Source organism: Cryptomeria japonica, chromosome 3, assembly GCF_030272615.1.
Source record: "Cryptomeria japonica chromosome 3, Sugi_1.0, whole genome shotgun sequence".
In the NCBI taxonomy this organism is placed as follows: Eukaryota; Viridiplantae; Streptophyta; class Pinopsida; order Cupressales; family Cupressaceae; genus Cryptomeria; species Cryptomeria japonica.
In genome coordinates, this window is record NC_081407.1 from 362154470 (window position 1) to 362179388 (window position 24919).

The window sequence follows — 24919 nt, forward strand, 5'->3', positions numbered from 1 at the left end:
TAGCCTCTAAGGTGGAACATTGGGTTGTAACGAAGCATGTATTGCAATATGTGAAGGTTACACCTAACTTAGGAATTTTGTATAACAAACAAAAAGATCCTTAGCTGATTGGTTTTACATACTTAGATTGGGCAGGTTTTGTTGATGATAGGAAGTCTACATCTAGGTATGTCTTCAATCTAGGTACGGGTGTAGTTACATGGACCCATAAAAAACAACAGGCGATAGCTCTTTGCTCGACCGAAACTGAATATCGATGAATTGTCAAAGCAACATTTGAGGCAATTTGGCTTCAAAGGATTTTTTTGACATGCCAATGTCTCAAGAAAGTCCTTCTCCCTTGTTCTATGACAATCAAGGGGTGTTGAAACATACCAAGAATCCAGTCTTCCACGAGCGCACCAAACATGTTGAGCTTCATTGTCACTTCATTAGACAACTTGTAGAAGATGAATCTATTCATTTGCAATTTGTCTCAACTAAGGATCGGGCTGCAAACATCCTCATCAAATCTCTGAGCCTGGACAAGTTTGTAAAATTTAGGGGGCAACTTGGTGCAACTGATAGGATGACCATTTAGGAAGCGTATTAGAATAATTAATTATCTGTTTAATGATCATTTAGTGTATTTAGTTAATTTAGATAGTTTCAATTTCTATCTCTGTCTAAGATTGTTTCATTTAGAAACATCATCTTGTAATTGCCTATATGTACACTTTGTTTTCACTAATAAATCAAGCAATTACCATTTCAAATGTGTGGACCAAAGCTACCTTTCCATGGTTGAATGAAAAGTCCTACTAGGCCATTATGTCATTTTTAGACTCAAAAGCCTTAGCACGGTCGACTAAGGAGGAGAAGCTTACAATGAAATAACCATTTCCAATAAACCAAAAGGAGTACTCACTAAAGACTTCCCAATTACTTCAAATCCATGAGTGGAGGAAAGGAATAGACATGTGTATTCGAGCCAAATTTTAGATTAGATCATGACTCACCTTGTAGAAGAATGAATCTTCAACCATTTCCTATTCAATCACTATTTTAAGTCATGCCTCCACTTGAGAAAGACAACCATTGACCTTGCTAACAAAACCAAAAGGGAATGCAATTGGAGAAAGAAGATCAGGCATAAAAAAACCCAAAGGTTTAGTTGTAGACAATTAGGCAACAAAGGATGCATTTGGCACAAAGGGAGGAGAGGGTGGAGACTCCAAAGGATTCTTTATGGTGACAAGGGGACGAGAAGCCTAGGGTTAGTAGACAACTAGATTAGAGAATGATGCACACCCAAGATCTTGAGGCGATATCCACAAATTATTCAACGGATTCTCTCAAGCTTCATGAAGATTAAAATTAAGAATATAATGGGTAGCGGTTTTCATAAGCATACAATGCAAATTAACTAAGAGGTTCAAAGCAACAATTAAATCTGAAAGGTTGTTAACTCTTGCAAGAGCCATCAATATGAAGAGTTGTGACTCCCTCACATTGAAAGATATACAAGGGAGAAAAAAATATTTGAGAAGATCATCAATTTAGCATATTAATTTCGAATATTTTTCATCTTAGGAATGAGAGACATTTTACAGACAAGGGCCTCATTGGGAGGTTTAAAGGATTTTGGCCGAGTCTTAGTGACTTAAATAAGTGGATTCCAAATATTTGGGGTCCTTTATTGACTAGGGATGTCCAAATATTTCTTCGAGCACAAGGAATCTTTGTGATGGCTTTTGATTATGTGCAAGATAGAAATAAGATTCTTTGCGACTATCAATGGAGTTGAGAGGACAAGTATCTGTTGATGTTGAAGCCTTGGCATCCGGCTTTCAACTTAGTCTCTAAATTGTTTGATCATATGACTCCCTAATCTACTGTTACAATTTTGGTTTGATTCTGTTAAATTTAATGATCAGGTTATTCAGATAGAAAATTCACACAAAATACACAAATTATACCCTGGGAAAACCTTCCAACTTGAAGGTGAAAAAAAACCCAGCAATATAGTTCCTTATCAATTGAATGATCTCAGTTACAATCGGGCTCAAAACTGAAGCCAATAATCATAGCACTGTAATATGATTCTTTTGTAATATATAATCAATCTCTGCACAAGGAGATATGAGATATGATCGATCTATTCTGATGGATGAGTCAGATCCAAACTATTTAAATAATAGCCCACAAACAATTGATGATAAGCAATATACTTGAACTGCAAATTGGTTTGACGCGATCTGAGAATATATTGTTGAAGATGATGTCGATTTGCTTAGACAATCTGCTGAAGGTATAATTCGATCTGCTTATTATATTAACGATTCAATTCACTTGGAGAGAGGGAACCGAGTTATATGTACCCATATGTGGGTGTCTCCAACCAATTCGTCCCTTCCAAGCAACCCATCTCTTTATCAAAAGTCGGCTCTACTTCAATTAATCTGTCTTTCTCCAAGGGTGGCAAATTAAACAATAATCGGTTTGAACTAACCGATTAATAATAACCATTATTAGTTGTTTATGATTAAATCATTTTTAATTAAATACGAATAACAAATTGGTAAGGATAAGTATTAAATCGAACTTATAAATGTGTGAGGCTGATAGTTCATTCACACATTTCTATTTGCTATGTCGGCCTGAAGGATCCGACCATAGCTATCACATTAACACTCCCTCTTAGCTAGGGAGGAATCCTTCTTGTTAACTGAGTCATATAGTGACATCCACCATGGCTACTTCCAGAGGGTGGAACAAGGGTTGGAACCTCAAACTCCTCTCACATAGAAGAATGCACAACAAGGGCTAATACCTCAAGCTTCTCTCACAAAGAAGAATGCACAACAAGGGTTGATACCTCAAACTTCTCTCACAGAGAAGAATGCATAACAAGGGTTGATACCTCAAACTTCTCCCATAGAGAAGAATGCTCAACAAGGGTTGATACCTCAAACTTCTCTCACACAAAAGAATGCATGACAAGGGCTTGCACCTCAAACTTCTCTCACAGAGAAGAATGCATTATAATACACATCAAGTAATCACTGATGCTAAGACTCCCTCTCAGCAAGGGCTTCATTTTCCACAATTCCAAGCTTGTCTCGAAAATGCACAAATATTACTTTCGCAAGAGGCTTGGTGAAAATACCAGCCTTTTGTTCCTCAGTACAAATGCATCTCAACTGAACAACATTCCTTTGTACCATATCTCTAATATAGTTGTACCTGAATCTCTACATGCTTCGCTATGTCATGAAATACTGGATTCACTGAAAGCTTCACAGAGCTTTGGTTGTCACAATGTATGGTAGTAGGCTCTAATGTTTGTCCAAACAATCCTGCAAGAAGCTTACGAAGCCACACTATTTCGTGAGTTGCCACACATGTTGCAATGTATTCTGCCTCTGAAGTGCTTTGAGCTACTGAAGATTGCTTCCTGCTACACCAGGAAATCATAGCAGATCCCAAGCTAAAACAACCAGAGGTGCTATTCCGATCAGTAACACTCCCTACCCAATCAGAATCATAATATCCTTCAAGAATCAAGTCCACACTGGAAGATTATTTCAAGCCATATCCAACTGTGCCACGCAAGTATCTCAAGATATGTTTGACTGCAACTAGATGTATCTATCTAGGTTCACTCGTGAACTGGCTAAGTGCACTCACTGCATAACAAATATCTGGTCTAGTGTTAACTAGATACATCAAGGACCCAATCAATTGCCTGTACATAGTAGGGTCCACAAGATCTAAACTAGCTGCAGCTTCCCTTAATTTCTTCAAGTTAGTTTTCATTGGTGTTGACATAGATTTACAATCTGTCATTCCAAATCTCTTCAAGATATCAATGGTGTATTTTCCTTGACTTAGGATAATCCCATTGGGCCTCTACCAAACTTCAAACCCTAGAAAGAAGCGCATGAGTCCTAAGTCCTTCATCTCGAATTCGAAAGTCAACTCCTTTTTACATCTATCAATGAGATGATCTTCTTTGATAACAAATAGGTCATCAACATAAGTACCAAGATCAACATATCACCATTGAATACCTTGAAGTAAAGGTTTGGATCATCATCATTCTTGCAGAAACCCAAACCCACTAAGTATATGTCAATTCTTTCATACCAAGCCCGAGGAGCCTGTTTAAGACCATATAGGGCTTTCTTCAATTTACACACATGAGACTCTTTCCCATGAATCACAAACCCCTCAGGTTGCTCGATGTAGACTTCTTCTTCAATCACACCATTGAGAAAGGCAGTCTTCACATCCATCTGATGCAACTTCCATCCCTTGGTTGCTACAATGGCAATGATGGTTCTAATGGAAGGATAGCGAGCAACAGGAGCAAATATATCTTCGTAGTCTATTCCCTCTTGTTGAGAGAAGCCACGAGCCACAAATCTCAGCTTGTACTTTTCAATGTTGCCACCATCTGCATGTTTTATCTTGTACAACCACTTGGAAGATACAACAAACTTCCCTTTTGGTCTAGGCACAATATCCCACACATTGTTCTTGAGAATGGATTGATACTCCTCATCTATTGCATCTTTCCAAACTTGTTGTTTTGCGGCTTCCTCTACACTAGAAGGTTCATACTCAATAAGATTACACATTAATGCAACATAACCAGAAAATCTTTGTGGTCTTTTGCTTTCTTTGAATGTTCCTCTAGCAGCGGCAAACTGTTATGCTTCCTGCATAGTGTTTCGCGCCCAAAGAGGTCTCTTTCGAGACAACAACAATATCTCTAGGCCCATCAGTGGGATCCAAAGGTTTAATTGGGCCATTACTCATATCAGGTTTTGTAGTCTCCCTCTTAATCTCAGGAGCATGATCAACATCCATGTCTTGAGGGGTCTCATCATCTATCTCCATGCATGAGCCCTTTGATTTCTTGAATGCAACATCTTCCTCTAATGTGACATCCCTGCTAACTTCTATTTGCTTCTGACCAGGAATGTAAATACGGTAGGCTTTGGAGGTTTCACTGTAGCCCACAAATATTCCTCTCCTGTCAGAAGGCTCCAACTTGGTTCTCTTGTCCTTGGGAATATGAACATACACAAGACAACCAAATATTCTCAGGTGGCTGATAGCAAGCTTGATACCTGAAAAGGCTTCTTCATGAGTCATAATTTGTAATATCCGATGAGGACATCTATTCGAAACATACATGGTTGTTCTAGAGGCTTCTGCCCATAGAAAAATTTGAAGGTCTTGATCATGAATCATAGCTTTTGCAGCTTCAACAATAGATTTGTTCTTCCTTTCAGCAACCCCATTTTGTGGAGGGTTGTAAGGAACACAAAACTCCCTCTTGATCCCTGCCTCAATACAGAAATCATGAAAGTTACCCGAGGTGTACTCACCTCCATTATCAGACCTTAAAATTTTAATTTTATTTCCAGATAAATTTTCTACAAGAGCTTTAAACTCTTTAAACCTACCTAGGACTTCATCAGACTCTTTAGACTTTAAGAAATAAATCCAAGTCTTCCTAGAGTAGTCATCTATAAAAGTTACATAATACAAACATCCACTTAGGGATGGAATTGACATCGGACCACATAAATCTGAATGTACAAGATTTAGTATTTCTTTAGACCTACTTTCACTCCTATGAAAAGGACTTTTAATATTTTTGCCCATAGCACAATCTTTACAAGTACCATCATTTACATGAATAAGTTTAGGAATACCTTTTACCATCTTCTCCAATGATGGAAGAGCCCTGAAGTGAAGATGTCCAAGTCTTTTGTGTCAGAGTTCGTTGGAACTGGAAGAATCGTGAATAAGAGCTTGAACAGGGAGAGTGGATAGTTTGTATAAACTCTCATGTCGATTTCCGATCACTCGAGCAGTATTGATGCTAGAGTTCTTAAGGCAAGCAAGAACTCTTCCTTCAAAAAATGCAATTTGATAGCGCTTATCCTCCAAGGCTGAAATAGACACAAGGTTTCTCTTGATGCCTAGCACGAACAATACATCACTTAAGTGTAGAGAAACTCCAGATTCAAGGTTTAGAGATGTAGCACCAACTCCTCTTACAACATAGCATGCATCATCCCGAATAATAACTTGGAGATGTGACTCTTTCTCCACTAGATCATAAAGGTGTTCCCGATGATCGGTGATATGTCAAGAGGCTTCACTATCGATTAACCATGTATCACTGTTTGTAGGAACATTGCTTGATAATGATGATATGAAAAGAAAACCATTGGATTTATCTTCAACCTCCTTCTGAGATGAGACTTCATTGATGTTTGCTCCTTAATGATTAGGTCTTGTCAATCAATCCTTTGCAAAGTGTCCAAACTTGTCACACCTAAAACATTGGATGTGAGAGAGATCTTTCTTTCTCTTCCTAGAATCAGGTGCAGAATCTAATTTGAAATCTCTATACTTTTTGAAGTTGGCCTTCTTCCAATACTTACGTTTCTTGGTAGATTGAGTGGCAAGAACATGTGTATCTTCATTTTGAGAACTCTTGATAATTCCTCTAGCGGTCAATCTTGATTCTTCTTGAATACAATCTGCACGTAGTCGATCAAAATTAGGTAATTTGGATCTTCCACTTATGCTTTGGATAAATGGCTCCCATGAATGAGGCAAACCATTCAAGGCTAGCATGACAAGGTCTTTATCATTCACTTGGTCCCCAATTGTGCTTAGTTGATCTCTCAATTCTGAAATTTTCATGAAGTAGGTGATGACTGAATCTCCTTTTGCCATCTTTATTTGGTGGAGTTCTACCTCAAGGCAAGAACCCTACTTACGTTGTCAATCTCATATAAATCTTCCAAGGTTTTGAACATATCTCTTGCAGTTGTCATCTTGGAGATGAGTGGCACCAAGTGATCCCTCACGGAGTCAATTAATATCTTCTTTGCTTTTATAGCATTTTTCTTGAATTGAAGTTTCTCCTCATGATCTTCAGGTTCGGATAAATCCTTTTCCTCTACCAATTGAAGATCATTCACCATTTTCTTCAAGTGCAATGAGCACTCTAAACTTCCATGAGGTGAAGTTAGATGCGCCTTCAAGCATATCTTCGATTTTAAGACCGTTCACCAATTTCAAGACTTAGAGATACTACTCAACGGAGAGAGAGAAGAATACTTAGAAGTTGTATAGAATCTGATCACGATCTTCTTTCACCGTGGCTCTGATACCATGTTAAATTTAATGATCAGATTATTCAGATAGAAAATTCACACAAAATACACAAAGTATATCCTGGGAAAACCTTACAACTTGAAAGTGAATAAAAACCCAGAAATATAGTTCCTTATCAATTGAATGATCTCAATTACAATCAAGCTCAAAACTGAAGCCAATAATCACAGCACTGTTATATGACTCTTTTGTAATATATAATCAATCTCTGCACAAGGAGATATGAGATATGATCGATCTATTCTATTGGATGAATCATATCCAAACTGTTTAAATAATAGTCCACGAACAATTGATGATAAGCAATATACTTGAACTGCAAATTGGGTTGACACGATCTGAGAATATATTGTTGAAGATGATGTTGATCTGCTTATTATATTAACCATTTGATTCACTTGGAGAGAGGGAACCGAGTTATATGTACCCATATGTGGGTGTCTCCAACCAATCCGCCCCTTCCAAGCATCCCATCTCCTTATCAAAAGTCGACTCTACTTCAATTAATGTGTTTTTCTCCAAGGGTGGTGAATTAAACAATAATCGGTTTGAACTAACCGATTAATAATAATCATTATTAGCCGTTTATGATTAAATCACTTTTAATTAAATACGAATAACAAATTGGAAGCTAAATGCACTAAAGTTTGGTGTGAAAGAGACTCATTGAACATAACCAATTGTTTAAATATGAAATTCCCGCCTTCATGGTCTATCAGTAATGCTATTAAAGCAACTAGGAAAATCAGCGAAGAATTTGAAATGTGTTTTTTCACACGTGTATAGGGAGGCCAATTCCTACGCTGATTGGGCTGCCAACCTAGCTTGCCAATCGGAAGACATCATTACTAGTCATGGTGAAAGTGAGATTGCAAGTGAAATGAAATCCCTGCTTAATCTGAACCGGAGCCAGGCTAGGCAACGTGGTACTTTTAGTCATTATTTCTAATGCCTCATCTGCCTTTTTCGATGCAGGGTTACTTCGAAGATAATGAGCATTTATATAGGTGTCTTATCATAATTATCTGGCACGGATTCTGGGCGTTCTTACAAGGCAACCACAAAAACCAGAGGAGAGGATATCAAGCCGAGAGAAGGAACTTCAAGGAAAGTACTGAAAAAATGGGAGGTAATAAAAAAAGATTTGAACCCACCTCTTGCTCTGACTGGAAAAAGAACAACGATGTCTGGGATATCCTTCAACAAGGGGGTTTGAATGTTTTCATGGAGCGGCTAAGTGGGAAAGATCCCACAATTACCAACTATTTCATCAAGAACTGGAAAAATGGTAAAATCCTGGTCGGGTCCCAGATGATGAATGTTGATGAGGAGGTAATTGTTGAGGCTACGGGGATGACTACTGAGGGAATGAAATTTTACAGGGATCACAAGATATCAGATAAAGCAACGGATAAGTTTCCAGTCACGGACGAAGAGAGGAGAAGATGATTAAAAATGACAACACCTACCATGCTCCAAAGAGGATTTGCAGGCCATGGAGGTTTGTTTTATTTGCTTCTATTGCCTACATTACTTTAGATGGTAGGTTTACTAGAGCCTACGGGCATCACTTTGTTTTGCTCAACCATTTCTGTCATGGGGAAAAGGTGAGCTTGCCTTATTACCTTGCATGCTCTATGGACCACACTATCAAGGAGGTTCAGAAGGATCCTAAAGGCGACCATGCCCTCCACCAGGGGCTTATGGTCCTGGTTTATAAAATGCTTAAGGGGAAGTGCATTGAAAAGCCTATCAAAGGAAAAAATGCAAGATATGAGACTACAGAGAGTGAAGCTAGGGGATTCAACTTTGAATCAGAGACTGAAGGAGAATCGGAAGGGACTAGCAAAAAAGGGAGGAATAAAACTAAGAGGAAAAGGATTGTGGTGGACTCAAACATGTCGGAGTCTGAAACTAAATCTTTAGAGAAAAAAATTGTTAAAACAAAGAAAGGGAAAGCTACTGGAAAGCAAACTCAGAAGAACACTAAAAAGGGTAACAATAAAGACATCGGCCATAATCTAGTTGATTCTGAAGAGGATGTTGATGAAAACAAGAAGGTTGAGGGTAAGGATAAAGAAGGGGAGGTTAACCTGATAATGGGCAACATTGAAGTTTTGAATACCACAAGTCTGCAGAAGGAGGATAAAAGGGATAAAAGTGATATTGGTGACAATGATACCATAAAAACCTTCTGTGAGACCATTGCTACCATGGTGAAGGATATCAATAGTTTGAAGACTGATACGAAGGCTATAGCAAGAGTTACAGTTGGTGATAAGCCCCTAGCAGAACATGTTAAAGAACTGGTTGTTGTTTTGCACAATGTGGAAGCTATTGAATGTATGGTGGATAAAATTATAGTTACGGAAAACAAGGTTAATAAGATGGGAGACACCAAGGAAATGGAAAACAAAATGAACAATTTGGGTAGCAGAATTGACAGGCTGGAACTCAATGTTAAGAAGATTGCTGACCAAAATTTTCAGATCCTCAAAGCTTCGGTGGATAACATGAACATCCTTATCAACAGGTTTGAGAACAATGCTGAGAAGGATGGTGATAAAGAGCAGTCGGACAAGAAGGGACATGATATGAGGACTAGAGCTAACACAAAGATCAAGGGCGACATCAAAGGTCGTGAGGTGGAGGAATTAAAAACCTCGGCAAACAACATGAAACAAATGGTTGTTCATGCTGAGGAAATCATGAAAAGCATTTAGCTCTCTGTCTCTGTTTCTGCAGGGTTCCTTGGTCCTGTCTTTTTGTTGTCATTGTGCTTTCTTTTCGTTGTTTGTTACTGGTTTTTTTTTAGGTTATGTTATGTAAGTTGATCCTTTCCGGTGGGATCTTTCTGTCTTTTTGAAGTGACCAAGCACTTTCTTTCTCGTAGTTCTGTTCTCCCAGCTTGTACAAGGTTCGGGTACCTTTCAAATACCTGCTTTTACTTAATCAAAACAAATTGGTAAGGATAAGTATTAAATTGAACTTATAAATGTGTGAGGCCGATGGCCATTCACACATTTCCATTTGCTACGTTGACCTAAAGGATCCGAACATAACTATCACATTAATAGATTCTCGTGCATGTGTTTTATTTATTTAATTTTTTGTTGAGTTTTTCTAGTGTATTTCCCTCTTCCTTTTCTTACGTTAGTCTCCTTTTTTGTATTTCTTGGTTGTTTTGTTTTTGCAGCTTATTTATTTGGTTTGTCATTGTTGCTCTTTTTTTTGTCTAATATTTCTATGGATTTTTTCCTCCTCTCTTGGTTTTTGTACCACCTCCTTTAGACTTTGTGCCACTCTTTCCCACCCTCACATCCTTTTTATCTGGCATTGGTCTGCAGTTTCATCTATTTTTTCTCCTGCAGCTCTTTCATCCCGATGATGAATCACGGAGTGTGATTCGAAACATTGATGCTAAAAAAATTGTACACAGCTGAATCTAGAAGCTTATATGTATTTGTGAAAGTTGTTTGCATTGAAGATTAAAAGCCATTTCCATCAAAACCCCTATACAAAGTGCATAACAATAAACATTGACATTGGAAGATCACAAATAAATACACATTTAATACACATTTTTATTTTTGTACATGTTAAATATTTTGGAGAGAAATCAAATATGGTCAATCCCACATTATATTTGTAGCAGTGCTTTATTGAGGATGGGAGACCTCTTCAACAAATTACTATAGAAACATTCATATACAAATGCAGCAAGCATGCCATCAAAATGGACGCATAGCTTTGTTAAAGAACGAATCAATTGGGACATGCTTTGTTTTGTTCTTGGTATTCCTGTTCTTATCAAAATGTTTGCTTCCATGCAATGCCAGATCAGCAGGCCTGTAATTAAAAAACAAAAAAAATCCTTAAGAAAAATTTGACTAAATAACATGCCCAGGGTTACATGGTATGCATATCATCTTGCAACATAGATCAACTAAAGAACTCACAATCTAGACCTTTTGTTTTGTTGCCTATTTACTTGGTGTGCAGCCATCAATGGTGATTCCTCCTCCTGAAGCATTTGAGCCAGATGATAGTCAGTGTGTTCCTGCCTCTCCTCAATAAAACTGCTAGGTAACTCAGATCCACATAATGAACATTTAAAATCATCAACCCAAAACATTATGTCGGAAAATCCAGACAATAGATCTGCTTTAACTTGATTCTCATTGTTGCCACTTAAACTGTCACATTTCAAATGTTCATTGTCAGCATATATATCATGTCCAACCGTTGAGCTTGAACTCCGGATGCTCTGTTCATTTTTCCCCAAATTATACAAGGTGCTGGAACATTTAGATTTCTTGTTTGTGCCAGTATATATACTTTCACAGTCAGACTGATCAGGGGCAGCAGGAAGAACTTCATCTTTAGCATAGTGTAGATCCCAATCGTGAGCACCTTGAATGAAATTTGGGCTCGAACCCAATCTAGTAGAAGAGTAGTTTTCCACTTTGTCCGAAGCCTGCTAAGTAGGAGGGCTAGATCTTATCACTTTCATCTGTTTAGTAAATATAAAACTCAGCTAAACAACATGTAAATTGTGGCTAAACCAAATGACATACCTTGATTTCACTGATTAAGCATTCCGAAACCACAGTTTCCTCACCAGACGTATCTCCCTTTAGTATAGTGGGTTTGTGTCTCGGATCATCTAAATGGTCTTGTGGGTGATAATACCTGAACAGACTATTCGCTGAGTAAATATCCATAGCATCAGGATCATGGATTTCATTGGCAATGAATCCTTCACTGGAATATCTGGTATCTGCATCTCTAGAGTCAAAAGCATCCCCTTCAGCATCTGAATAATTTTTATGACTTCCAAACTGTCTGGTATTTCCTGAACTCAAATAGCTGGTAAGAGTTTTCTGTGTGGGGTCAGAAGGCCCAAGACTCTCATCCTTGAACTGAGAGATGCGTAGACCTGTCCTTTGAAGATTTAATGCATTTAGCAAAGAAAATAAATCCAAACAATATACAGGTGCCAAGATGCTAACTAGATGACTAGTTCATTTCACTATAGCTTCAAACAATTCTATGATGTTAATGTCCAAATCACTCAATTTCTTCAAAAACTACTGCAAATAGCCAAAGTTCTGAATGCCCATCTAATTAGGAGAGCCAGTCTGTATGCTTTTATTACATATGTACCATCTATTATGACTGACCACTCAGAAATTATCTAGCCTATATGCTAAAAGGATCAAGCAAGTTGCAATTGATATAAAATTCTCATAGCCACATAAATGGCAATAAACTACAAAATTGGTAATCATTTTTACTCAAATTGCACTTGGAAATTAAAATGAAGCCACCTGATTAGAAGCAGCTGTGCAAAAAGGGTCAGGACCACCGTAGGGACTTCGAAGTGCTATACACTATATGATTGGATAAGTAATTTATATGCTGACAAAGGACCCCATCACAGTTCTGGATGAATTTGAGGCCCAATTTAGTATGAGACATTGCCAACTCCACCCAAGGCATCATCACAAAACTCTCTTCATAACTGTGCATATGTAGGTTTGAGGGAATGAAATAAAGAATACAATATAACAGAGAATGAAAAGATATATTACAGTCAAAGTTCAAACAAGTTGATCAAAGAATTCTATATCTAAAAAATCAATGAATATGGGAAATAAAAAGAATTCTCATCAATAAGATAGCAAATACTTACATTTTTCTTGGTCAGTTTATATATTTAGGCCACAACTTAACTTTGTTATCCAATATCCACCATAGCCGCTAACATTTAATATAGCTCTGTTGAACCATGGACTTATAAATTCCTCAAGCCACCCTTAACATGAAAAACATTTCTACCAAAATTTTCATGTAGCAAAAACTTGAACCATTTTACGTTGCAACACTGTAGAAGTCTACAAAACCTTTGGTCCTCCCTGGTGTATCTGGAACAGGGTATAAGTTTTTGGAGCTCAATTAAATTGCATCAACTAGGCTGCCATTATTTTCATATCATGTAACGACAGAGTCCTGTCTTAGTCACCTAGGCACACCGTCAATGCTCCATCAGGTTGTCATTACCCTGTGATGGTAGAATATCCTACTCATCTAGACAACCATACAGACTGAGCCACCTGTTTCCTATGCATGCAAGCCATCAGGACCTAGTAAAATTCAATTCTTTTTGTCAAAACCATCATTGTTTAATCCTGGAGCAAGGTATATTAAAAAGTGGATTCTGCACAATGCTTTCACTGTGGCAGAAGTTGCTACTTTTCAGAGATGATTTTCTTTAGAAGAAGCTGATGAGAAGGAAATTTGTTTACTTTTTGGCTAAAGGGTACCTGAAGACTAACAGGCCTCAGTTCTGTTTTCGAGGAATCCTATGGAAACCCCATTCCCAGATGTGTAGCACATCCAATATTTTTGGCTTGTTTTGTCATGAATGCATTTATTGGGTTCTTGACACAGAGGTTCCCTGATGGGACTTGAACCCAGCTCTTATCATGTTAATTGCCCTGCCTTACCCTTCAGTAACACTCACTAGGCTAGGTAGGCAAAAAAAATTGCAATTCCTTCTTTTAATCATGGTTACTAGGAGACGTGTCTATGGCCCCCCTGGGACATGTCTCGGGGACCAGGATGCGTCTCCAGTATCAGAGACATCCCCAGAAACATCCCAATGTACAGGTTCTTCTGGCTGCCATCTCCTGACCAGAAATTGACATCTCACACCAAAAAACTTAGGCCATAAGGTGTTCTAAGAAACTCCGATTCTTATCCTCTATCATCACCCTTGCAAAATCATTATTTATTTATCTGTTAGTAATGATAATGATAGCCACTATAGTCTTCTGATCAATCTACCCAATTGCCTCTCTAAAAAAGTTCATCAATGATGTTCAATTATTCACTTTTCTTGTAGCGTCATGATTTACTAACTGTTGTCCTTTTGAAAGGTCACCACAATGGTAATAAGAGATCTTAGTATAACATCAATTCAACTGTTGGAAATGATCATGGTTATCAAGAGACGTGTCTCCAGCCCCCTGGGACGTGTCTCGAGGACCAGGACACATCTCTAGTACCGTGGACATCCCCAGAAACATCCCGAAGCACAGGGTTCTTCTGATGTCATCTACTGCCATCTCCAAAGTCTCCCAACAACTTCAATTCTTATCCTCTATAATCACCCTTGCAAAATCATTATTGCTTATCTGTTAGTAATGATAATGATAGCCACTATAGTCTTCTGAGCAATCTGCTCAATTGCCTCTAGAAAGATTAACCAAAGATGTACAAGTATAGACTTTTCTTGTAGTGTCATGATTTACTAACCATTGTTCTTTTTAAAGAGGTCACCAGAATGGTAATAAGAGATCTTTGTGCAACATCAATTCAACTGTTGGAAGTAATGGAAGCCACTGAGTATCTCCAGCCTTCTCAAATATCTTATAGGGACACATCCATGCAAACCTTCTCCATTCTCAAAAGAGTAGTACAAAATTTCTCATAACTAGGCATCTCATATCTTTTGGCATGCATATCAGCATCATACTATCAATATTTTTGAATATCAATATGAATGATAATCTAATATAAAATATGTAGTGAGAGTTTTAAACTCTTTGACACAATGATATTTGACATTTGTGTATTTAAACTTTACCATTGTTCTTGTTTTCAAAGTTCTGTCATAATATTTTCTGGCAACTATTAATTTTTTATTTTTTTAAATGGCATCTCCAAGTACCCATCTCCTATTTTTGAGAATTAGTCATACCATTACCGGAACCAGTCTCAAGAGTCTTCCCCATTTCCTGGTAACTATGGAAATAATGGAAGCCACTGAGTATCTCCGGCCTTCTCAAATATCTTATAGGAACACATCCATGCAAACCTTCTCCATTCTCAAAAGGATAGTACAAAATTTCTCATAACTAGGCATCTCATATCCTTTGGCATGTGTATCAGTATCAAATTGAAATTATCAATATTTTTGAATTTCAATATGCAATGATAAATCTAATATGAAATATGTAGTGTGAGTTTTGAACTCCTTTCACTCTTTGACGCAATCAATGGAGGTCTCCACTCTGCACAACTACCACGTATTAAAACTAAAAATAAGAAGACTACAATCTAAAACAATATGGCAAATGTTGCCTAAAAAACTTCCACATTCATTAAAAAGTTTGAAAAGTTTACATATAGAAACAAGTTCAATAAAGCCATGGGGTTAATAGGATTCAATGTAAGAAATAATTTCGTGTTTCAAATTGCAAAGTGCATTGCACCTAAACAAGAATGTGATAAATTTGATAATTTGTTTTGGCACAATTAATGAGTTTTGTGTTTTGCAATTAGAGATAGATCTGACATCACTCTCTCTAGATGATTTCTTTCTATTGAGGATTTCCTTGAGAAGTTCAAGTTGTTATGTTCATAATTGAGGGGTTGTTAATGAGATGAACTAAATAACAGATATATCTTCATTTTATCTAAGATGAAGGGCTCATTTCAGGTGTTCTCATCTACCTTCCACTCCACCATGGATGCCTTAGGAACTGATTTTATGGTGCCCACTTTTAAGTTGTTTTATGGTGCCCACTTCTTAGTTGGATGCACTTCCTACTTCTAAAAGTTAAGCATCGATGGCTCAATCATCAAGGGACAAAGGTAAGAATATTAGAAAGCCTAAAACATAATCTACTTTAGGTGGTACGTCTCCCTTCAAACCAAAGCAAAAGAACACTCAAAAGTCCACACCTCCCTCCAATTCTTCTAAGTCAAGTAAGTTTTCCTCAGATGAAGAAGATGGGTGATACTTGTACTTTTTGTGGCAAGCTTGGACATGATGAATCTAGATGTTGGTAGAGGTTAGAGGCTCTGGGAGAAGGTATGCAACAACATAAGATTTCTCACTACAAGCTATCTTCCACAAGGGAAAGCCCTTTTTGCACAGGGCTTGCAAGGTTCATTATCTCATGATTAGATACTCGATTCAAGTGCTTCTCTTCATATGAAACATTCACATGATCTATTATGTTCACTTTCAAATAGCAGTACTTCTTAGATTGTAGTGGGAAAATCTTCAAAGATTCTTGTTTTTGGACCAAGTACAATACTATTGGGAGATGAGTGCATCAATAATGTGCATCAATGGGTCTATCAAATTTGTCATTCTAGTGAGGGAAAGACAATTGAGGTCACTCCATGTGATGTAGCCATTCACGAACTCTAGGATCCTAAGATTGTTGTTGCTACAATGAGTGTTGATCATGGATCCTATTTGTACAAGTTTGATGGTTTTAAGACTTCTTTAGGATCATCCCTAACTGCATGTGTCAATTCTTTGAGCAAACTTTGGTATAAATAGTTTGCTCATCTAAATTACAAGTATCTTTATGTCATGTCCCCTCCTTGATCATTATATATAGCATAATGAAACACTTATTATTATTAATTAATATGATAATTATTAACGAATGATTATTTGAAAATTATAAAATATTTATTTATTTATTAAATTATTATTTAATTAATATTTAATAATATTCTTTAATCATACAAATGAAATCAGAAACTAAGTGAAGGATGAATGGTTGTATGTCGAAGATATACGGTATTGGCAAGCTTCAGAGATTTGGTTTGTACAAGTAGTTACATACGTAACATTTGCAATAATCAAAGTTTATGATTCGTTGTGCCATCGCTATAAGAGGATACAATAAGACTTACACAAGATGCCACTGGAAATAGCAATCAAATTACAAGACTATCGGATTTAGAAGAGGAAGTGGCATTAGTCAATTTGATGACACAATCATAGTAATCAAAGAATGAATCAATCAAAGGGTATGATTAGCACAAACAACGGAGAATTCATGAACGGGCATGTGTCACGTCTGTTGCAAGACAACTACTCATCCTAATCGCCAAATATAAGGAGGCATCGAACATCTCTTATTATCCCCACTCATCCTCTGTAAATTCGATCATCCTAATCAAACAGCCATTAGCCTTGGTCACACATTTACCGTGATACAAATCAGGTATAGCACCAGCAGGGACAGCGATCTAAATAAAATCAATGATTTACAAATATTTTGTTAATACAAACAGATAAAGAGAAGGTGCGATTAAGGAATAAAGGTAGAACCGATTCACATTAAGGGGTGTGACTGATGGAGGATACCAATCAATAAAAGATTAAACAAGGCCAATATAATATAATTCGGTATTCACACATATATTAGGGCACATTGGAGTTACGCTTGAGTTAAACACCAATCCCTCTAGGGATATTATAATTAGAAATTCAAACAATAATATCAAATGCTAAATAAGAATTCCATATCTATACATACCACATCTTGTTTGAAATACATCGTTGAACACTTTGTAAGAATCACAGATATAATAAGGGACATTACAAGATGGGGAAAACTTGTATCTCTTATTGGATCGATCATTTGAGCAGCAGCCTTACTGGCCAAATTCATTTCATGCGATCAAAGCTAGCTATCGGGAACAACTATAAGCAATTGAGAGGAAACTTATAAACATGAATTACATGGACACATTAGGGAGAGCTATCAAGATAAGACTAAATTAAGGTAAATCCCGAAGGGGAACATTGCACTTTAGCAATTGATCACACGAGATATGGCAATTAGTCTTCCCAAGTTTTCATGTGCTTAAGGAGTTTGTCGAGGTTGTTTACTAGGCAAACATCATCTAGAACCCTTCCCAAGTGTAAGGCTTCTCAGGCTGAGGCACCCCTCAAGTTGTTTCATGGTGATTTTATGCCATTTTCGACCCCAATTTCAAGGGCCAAGTATTTGCTCACCTTTATTGATAACTTCTCACAACAAACGTGGATGTACTTTCTCAACAAGAGTGATGTTTTTGCCACTTTTAGGACTTTCAAATCATTTGTAATGAAGTAATTTAGTCCATCTATTCCATAGATATGCACAAATAAATGGTGGGAGTATGTGAGCTAGACATTACAAGATTTCCATAGTGTGAATGATTCAACATCCACAAAAATTTCCTTACACACCTCAATCAAATGGTATGGTCAACAGGAAGAAAAACACTTAAAAGAAGATGATAAATAGTATGATTTAGTGTAGAAAAATGGCGCTAAAGGCTGAAGTGGTCAACCATCCTAACTACATTCAAAACCAAATGCCCCACCAGGTAGAACAAAATGTGACTACTAAGGAGGCTTGGTCCCACGTCAAGCCTAATGTGTCTTAATTTTGAGTATCCGGTAGTGAGACTTGGGCAATCATTCTAGATGGTCAATATAAGGCTATGGAGAAAACGGGTCAACATTTGATCTTTGTTGGCTATTACGAGAATGTGAAAAGATTATATGTTGTTTGCTCCCGACAAGATGCCTTCTTTTGGCGAAATATTATTTATGTCCCCTTTTGTAAATGCCCTAGTTTTTGCCCTAAGATCACAATCCCAAGTAAAATAAGGAATGAAATAGAGATATCATTTACCAATTAGATCCTAATTGAGACCCCTCAATCATGTTAGATATAAAATCGATAATTCCTACTAGCATTAGGGCCATTATCTTAATCATTATTGTAAATTAAATAATATATATTTGGGATTCCCTTAAAGCTCTTCCCATTAACCAATCTACACTATGAAGCACCATGGGAAATCATACAAGCACCTCGAGTCTGTCCATCAAGCCCAAGAGAACGGAATGACACCCGCCATTCAGCCTCCCAGCCCAACCCAGGGTTACTCAACTCAAATGGACCATTATGCTACTTGCATTCCTTATATGCACATATCTCCCCTCCATAACAGGAGGGCAGTTTGGATGAAAGTTTTAAATGAATATCTATCATAATTAATTATTTTAAATATATATAATAGTAGGGATGATAACATTAATTACTAAGCATTAATATAAGATGACTATATCTGATCAAGATTATGTAGCATCATACACAGCACTTGGTAATTAACCAAGTTTGCTGATATCTCTGCAAATATGTCAATATTCTTTATTTGATACTCTTTATATTCTCTGCTTTTCCATCTGGTATATATCTGTTTTTTGTTTTCCTCTTATTACATACCCCTCTTACTCCTATTCTCTATCTCATTTTATATCTTCTTCTTCTACAAGTCATGCCCTTTGGAAAAGATACATCTTTAGAAGAGACATGTCTTTTCCTTTTCCTAATTGCTGCCATAGAGAACAAACCTTCAATATGATAGTGTTTGTTTGATAAACATACATTACCAATTAAAACCTTGCTTGACATGATCGATCTCATGTAAATAGTGAACTAGTTTGTAACTCTCTTTCATACTGACTTTGGTAATCTTCTTGTTAGTCAATGCTTTGTCTGTCTTTGTCTTGGATCGCTTCATAATGATCTTTATTGCTGTGAAGTCGATCATATATTGCTATTCATATTTGACATTGCTGTTCATATTACCATAGACTCCAACTATTGTCTGTTTGTCTTGTCCGATATGTTAATCTTGTAGCGTTGGTCGTACAATTCCATAATTCCGATGCATGATAATTGATTACATGAAATCTGAATGTTAACATATATAATAATAGATAAACTATTATTATATACGTTAACATTAAATGATAGATAAATCAAATATGAGTTATGGTATTTGCCACCGATTGCACCATTTCATGTTAACGAGTTAACAAAGGCTGTGATTAGCGATTCATGGTAAATCGCATTCCTTGCGATCAGTCAAGCAAGAGATCTGATCTTAGTGTTTGTTAAGTGCTGTGTTATCATGAGTGGTACGTAGGGAGGGAAGACACATCTCTTCACTACGTACCCTCTTATTCGCATATATAACATTCATATGGTGAGGAGGAAAAACGATACAGCAATTGATAAGTGTTGTGCATCCTTCCCTTCACACTGCAGCAGTTTGGATTTGATTTCAGATTATATCTTCATCTCTTCTATCCTCTTGATCAGCATAAGGAATACCTGAAACAATAATCATTAGAATTAGATTGTTGGAGTTAGAACTCTGAATTTTGATTGAAACTATATTGATCACAGAATTTGACTAAATTTAACAGAATTTGAAACTATATTGCTCTTGATTTGTTTCAGAGATTTGGCATGGTTGACTGCAATCTTACCCCTACTCCATCTCATGGTAGATTTGAATATAACCATCATATTTAACATGTAGGGAACCACTCGTGGTAGTATATTGATTAACTTCACAATATACAAGGAAGAATACAAGAAAACAACATACAACTTAAAGTTTGTAAGAACCAAATCTTAGAGAATTCAAGGCATATGAGACCCCATTGAGTATCCCTTTAGATTAAACCGTTTAAGGGCATGCATTATTTCTACAATCACACATATGTCAAGTTGTCATTACTTTGCATGCCATGCAACTCCTATGGTAGTTACCATCATAAAAGACGTGATGAGTGCACAAAATATCCCATGGCACGACCAAACAATTTGTAGGCTTTCCCAAAAAATTGCAAATTCCACAAGTACCCTTTTGGTTTCCAACATCCTTCATGGTAATCCTCTGAAGAAGAAAAAATCCAAACCTAGAGTACCTTTCCTATTGTATCCTTGCATTCATAAAAATTGAGGGATTTACCAATTTTACAACTTGTAAACATGTGTTGGTCAATGATATTAATGATTATTGGATAGCCAACAAAATGAATCCAGGTCGTTTGAAGCTTAAAAGAGAGAAGAAAATTGTATCTGCATTAATAAATGTTTAAAGGGAACCTTAGGACACATTTTAGAATCTAGCAGTGTTCCACGGGCGTTCGGGACGGGGGGACGGGGGGACGAGGGGGACGCGTCTCGGGGACGGGGGGACCAAGGGCCTAAATTTGGGGACGGCGGGGGGGACGGCGGCGGGGGGGGTGGCGGGGTGGTGGTGCTCATATATATACATATAGTACTTGAAAAACTAGTTTTGAAAAGATGTATAACAGTATAACAGTATAAGAATTAGATTTCAAATGAAACTATAGGAAATACCAAGATTACTTAGATTAGTGATACGTAACTAATTGCTAATTGCTAAAACTAAAAGTAAATAAAATTTGACAAATGAAATTGTCAAATTGGAGATTTCTCATTTCTATCATATGAATATCGAAAAAGGAAAACGAAAAATATGAATATCTGATGCCATTGCAAAGTCTATAATAATAAAGATGATTACATGATTCATCATTACAATGAGTAGCCAAATACAAATACGTGTAGCAATAGCATTACAAAAGAGACGAGTCAAATACAAAATGACAAAACTGAAAAGTGAAAACTCAAACTGTAGCTAATGGAGGCCTCTAATCATCTGCAAACTCCTCCTCACTGGAACTGCTGGACTCCTGAGGATCAAGGTCCCTCAAGCTCACACCAACTAGCCCTGCATCTGAAGTGGTAGGATCATCCTCATCAATCTGTGAAGGCTCCTCTGGCTCTACATCCCATCGTGCCGCTGGACTCTCCTTGTACATAAGTGTCTTGCGGTCAATGAGACGCAAAGCACTGTGTATAGCCACAAGCTTCTCTGCTCTCTTAGAGGTAAGTCTGTTCCTCTTAAGAGAGTGGATGAAGCTATATGTAGACCAGTTCCTCTCAGCAGCTGAAGAACTGGAAACCTGGGATAGCAGACGGATGGCTAGAGTGGTCGTCAAAGATTTCGGGCCATGACATTTCCACCACAAAAGTGGGTCCTCCTGTGCCATAATGTCTATATCCATCTTTGCTGCATCTGAATAACCTCTAAGAGTGGCAAATCTTCCCCACTCAGTGCGCATTGTGCCGGCATCTCTGGAATCAAACATCTTCTCTATGCACCTAAAGAAACCTGCCTTCACCTCATCATCCTCAATCGGTGTCGTTCTACCCGGTCTAGCCTTGTACCACTTAGGATTCAAGGCAAAGGCAGCCATATGCAAAGGAGTGTTCAACTTGTCCCATCTACTCTGAATGATAGGCCGGATTTGCTCATTGTAGAATGCTAGAGAGGGGTCCTTCACTCGCACAGCAGCCCTCATCTGGCCAAGCATAGAGTCAATGCACTCATACACCTCTCCAAGGTTAGGTGCATCCCCATCCCCATATCTGATCACCTGGAATACTGGAGAAATGATGGAGACAATGTATTTCGCATTAGTCCAAAATACATCACTCTTCACTATCTCCTTCACCCTTCTCCCCTGCTCTGTCTTGGCCTCAGCCCACCTATTCCACTCATTAGTCATAACCATGAGTTGCAATGCCTCTTGCAACTCAATCATTCTCTCCAAGAGAATGAAATAGGATGCATATCTAGTCTCAACTGGTTTCAAGAACTCCTTCTTCGCGAAGGTCCTGAAGAGTGCATGTGAAATGTGGTGGTTGCAGATAAACATCTGCACATCTCTCGCATCGGTGACCACTCCTCTAATCCAATCAATCTTCCCCATGTCCTTGAGTGCATTGTTCATGGCATGCACACAACATGGGGTCCACCAAATGTGTCTATAGGCTGCCTCAACGAGTCTCCCTACTGCTCTACACACATAGGCTGCATCTGTCACTACTTGGACCACATTTTGTGGCCCAACCTCCTCAATAGCCTCCCTGAGGACCTGAAACTGGAAATCAGCATCTTTACGATGCCCTGTACAATCAACTGCTCTAAGGAAGTATGGGCCCTCTGCACATGTGACCATGACGTTGATGAGTGGACGATGGCTAATGTTCGTCCACCCATCCATAACTATGCTGCACCCCGATGCCACCCAACATGCCTTCATCTTCTCCATCAAAATATTGATCTTGGAATAGCTTTTATCCAAGATCGAGGTCCTCATTTTCGTCTCCCTTGGTGGCACATAAGATGGTCCTCCCTTGGCCACCATATCTATCATCTTCCTATAATAAGGAGACCGTGAAACATGAAATGGAATGCCATTGGCAAAGAAGAAATTGCCAATGGATTCATCTATCTCATCTCTCAGCTGCACATTAAACATATCAGCAATGGGGTTGCTCTGTGGTGTATGCAACTTACGTTTCCCAGCCCTGGCAGCAGTAGAAGTGGAAGTAGATGGAGATCCAAACATCATTCCTCCCGCCTGCGAAGCATGATAAGTATGTGGCACTGGCACATTCTGGCTGTCATGAAGTGATGCCCTAGCAGACAAAGTAGTAGGCATTGAAATATTTGTGTCATCTGGAACCCCCCAAAGCCTGTTAAACTCAATTCTGTAATGTATATTTTTGGGTTCCTCCAAAAACTTACAATGTTTCACGCCTTTTCCTCTCCAAAATAGAAAGTGTGCATTCACCCTGCTAATGCTACCGAACCATTCTCTGTCACAAATATTGCACTTCCACTTCCTTGTTCCCCCACTTGAATGTGATGCAGTGCCTTGTACTGATATTTGTGAAGCAAACTGTTTTAGAGGAGACTTAGGATCAAAATGACCCCTAGCATATGGTGCCAACAACTCTGAAGGGCAACCTGTACTAGCTGCTACACTTGCCATAGAACTAGATTGGGCTTCAGGATCAGCCCCATGGTCACCCCCCTCATTTTCAGGTTCAAATTCTGAATCATTCTCACTATGAGAATGGATTTCCATGTTATCTTCACTCGTGCCTTGGGAGCTCATTGTGAAATTTTCAAATTGACACTGCATTTCACAAAATAAAAATAAAAATAAAAATAAAATCAGCCTTGTTTAACAATATATTTTTAAATTTTTTTCCTATTCATCTCAAAATGAGATTTGATGTTGAATCTTGAGGGCAAAATGATGAACCCTCAAGATTCAACATCAAATCTCATTTTGAGTCTTAAGATGAATAGGGAAAAAAAATTTAAAAAACCAAAAATGACATAGAACAATGAAAATCAGAAAGTAAAACAAAAAAAAAACAAGAAGTTGAAAAACCCTACCTTGTGCTTGAAAAATCTCTCCAAAATGTAGAAGAATCTTCTTCTTCCTCTTCTTCTTGCTTCTTCTAGCTCCTATCACGCTTGTAGTCACTTTTCTCACCCCTTCAATCAATCTTCTTCAAGCTGTTCCTCCTCTTCAAGCTGCTGGAAAAAAAATCAGTTTTGCATAATGAGAGTGAAATCCAAACTAAATATGTTTTTGTGTTGTTTTGGGGGGTAGGGTGGGGCCCACGTCCAATTAGGGTTACCCCTTAACCCCCCCCAAAAAGCACATGTCATAAAAAACTTTAAAAAAAAATAAAAAATGCGCTTTATTCGCGTGGGAACGCGGGAGACGCCTGGGCGTCCCCCCGTCCCTCGAGAGACGCCTGGACGTGGGCGTCTCCCCGTCCCTCGAGAGACGCCTGGACGTCTCTTGAGGGACAGGGAGACGCCCAGGTGTCTCCCACGGAGACGCCCAGACGTCCCCCAGGAGACGCCCAGACGTCTCCCCGTCCCGGCGGAGTTTGGGTGGCGGTGGCGGGACGGCGGGGGACGTCGCGTCCCCGTCCCCGCGTCCCCGAGACGTCTCTGACGGGGGGACGCGCCCAAAAATGGGGGGGACGCGTCCCCGTGGTTCACTGGAATCTAGATATTGTAATGGTATAAAAAGACCCATATTACTCTAAACTTCCTTACAAATGGGACAGCCTTGCTGACATTTAATAGACAATATAACTCTTCTTGAAGAATATAAAGGGAAGCATGGATTCACTTTCCCTCAAATTGCAAGAATTAT

The 24919-nt window shown here is 38.1% G+C and overlaps 2 protein-coding genes across 3 annotated transcripts in view; both read right to left on the minus strand.

Annotated features, from left to right (window-relative positions):
* Positions 1-10739: 10739 nt before the first annotated feature.
* The window catches only part of LOC131080008 (DNA polymerase kappa), a 147557-nt gene continuing 133377 nt past the window's right edge, over positions 10740-24919 (minus strand). Inside the window, exons 12-14 of one of the 2 annotated variants that reach the window (XM_058018062.2) lie at positions 11766-12127; positions 11157-11665; positions 10740-11037 (exon numbers count right to left, since the gene is read on the minus strand). In XM_058018062.2, the coding sequence (XP_057874045.2) occupies positions 10920-11037; positions 11157-11665; positions 11766-12127 (989 nt within the window). In that variant the 3' untranslated portion in view covers positions 10740-10919. Of the gene's footprint in view, positions 11038-11147; positions 11666-11765; positions 12128-24919 lie in introns of both variants that reach the window. The other variant, XM_058018061.2, reaches the window with a different exon arrangement.
* LOC131874631 (uncharacterized) lies at positions 21131-24455 on the minus strand. The gene is made up of 2 exons (XM_059218315.1): positions 24142-24455; positions 21131-23875 (listed from the first exon to the last, which is right to left on the minus strand). Exon 2 carries the CDS (start codon positions 23852-23854, stop codon positions 21536-21538), a length of 2319 nt encoding a protein of 772 aa, XP_059074298.1. The 5' UTR covers positions 23855-23875; positions 24142-24455; the 3' UTR covers positions 21131-21535.

Excerpts from the sequence above, each read along its gene's own strand:
- LOC131874631 (XM_059218315.1), bottom strand. The coding sequence starts at position 23,854 with ATGAGCTCCCAAGGCACGAGTGAAGATAACATGGAAATCCATTCTCAT.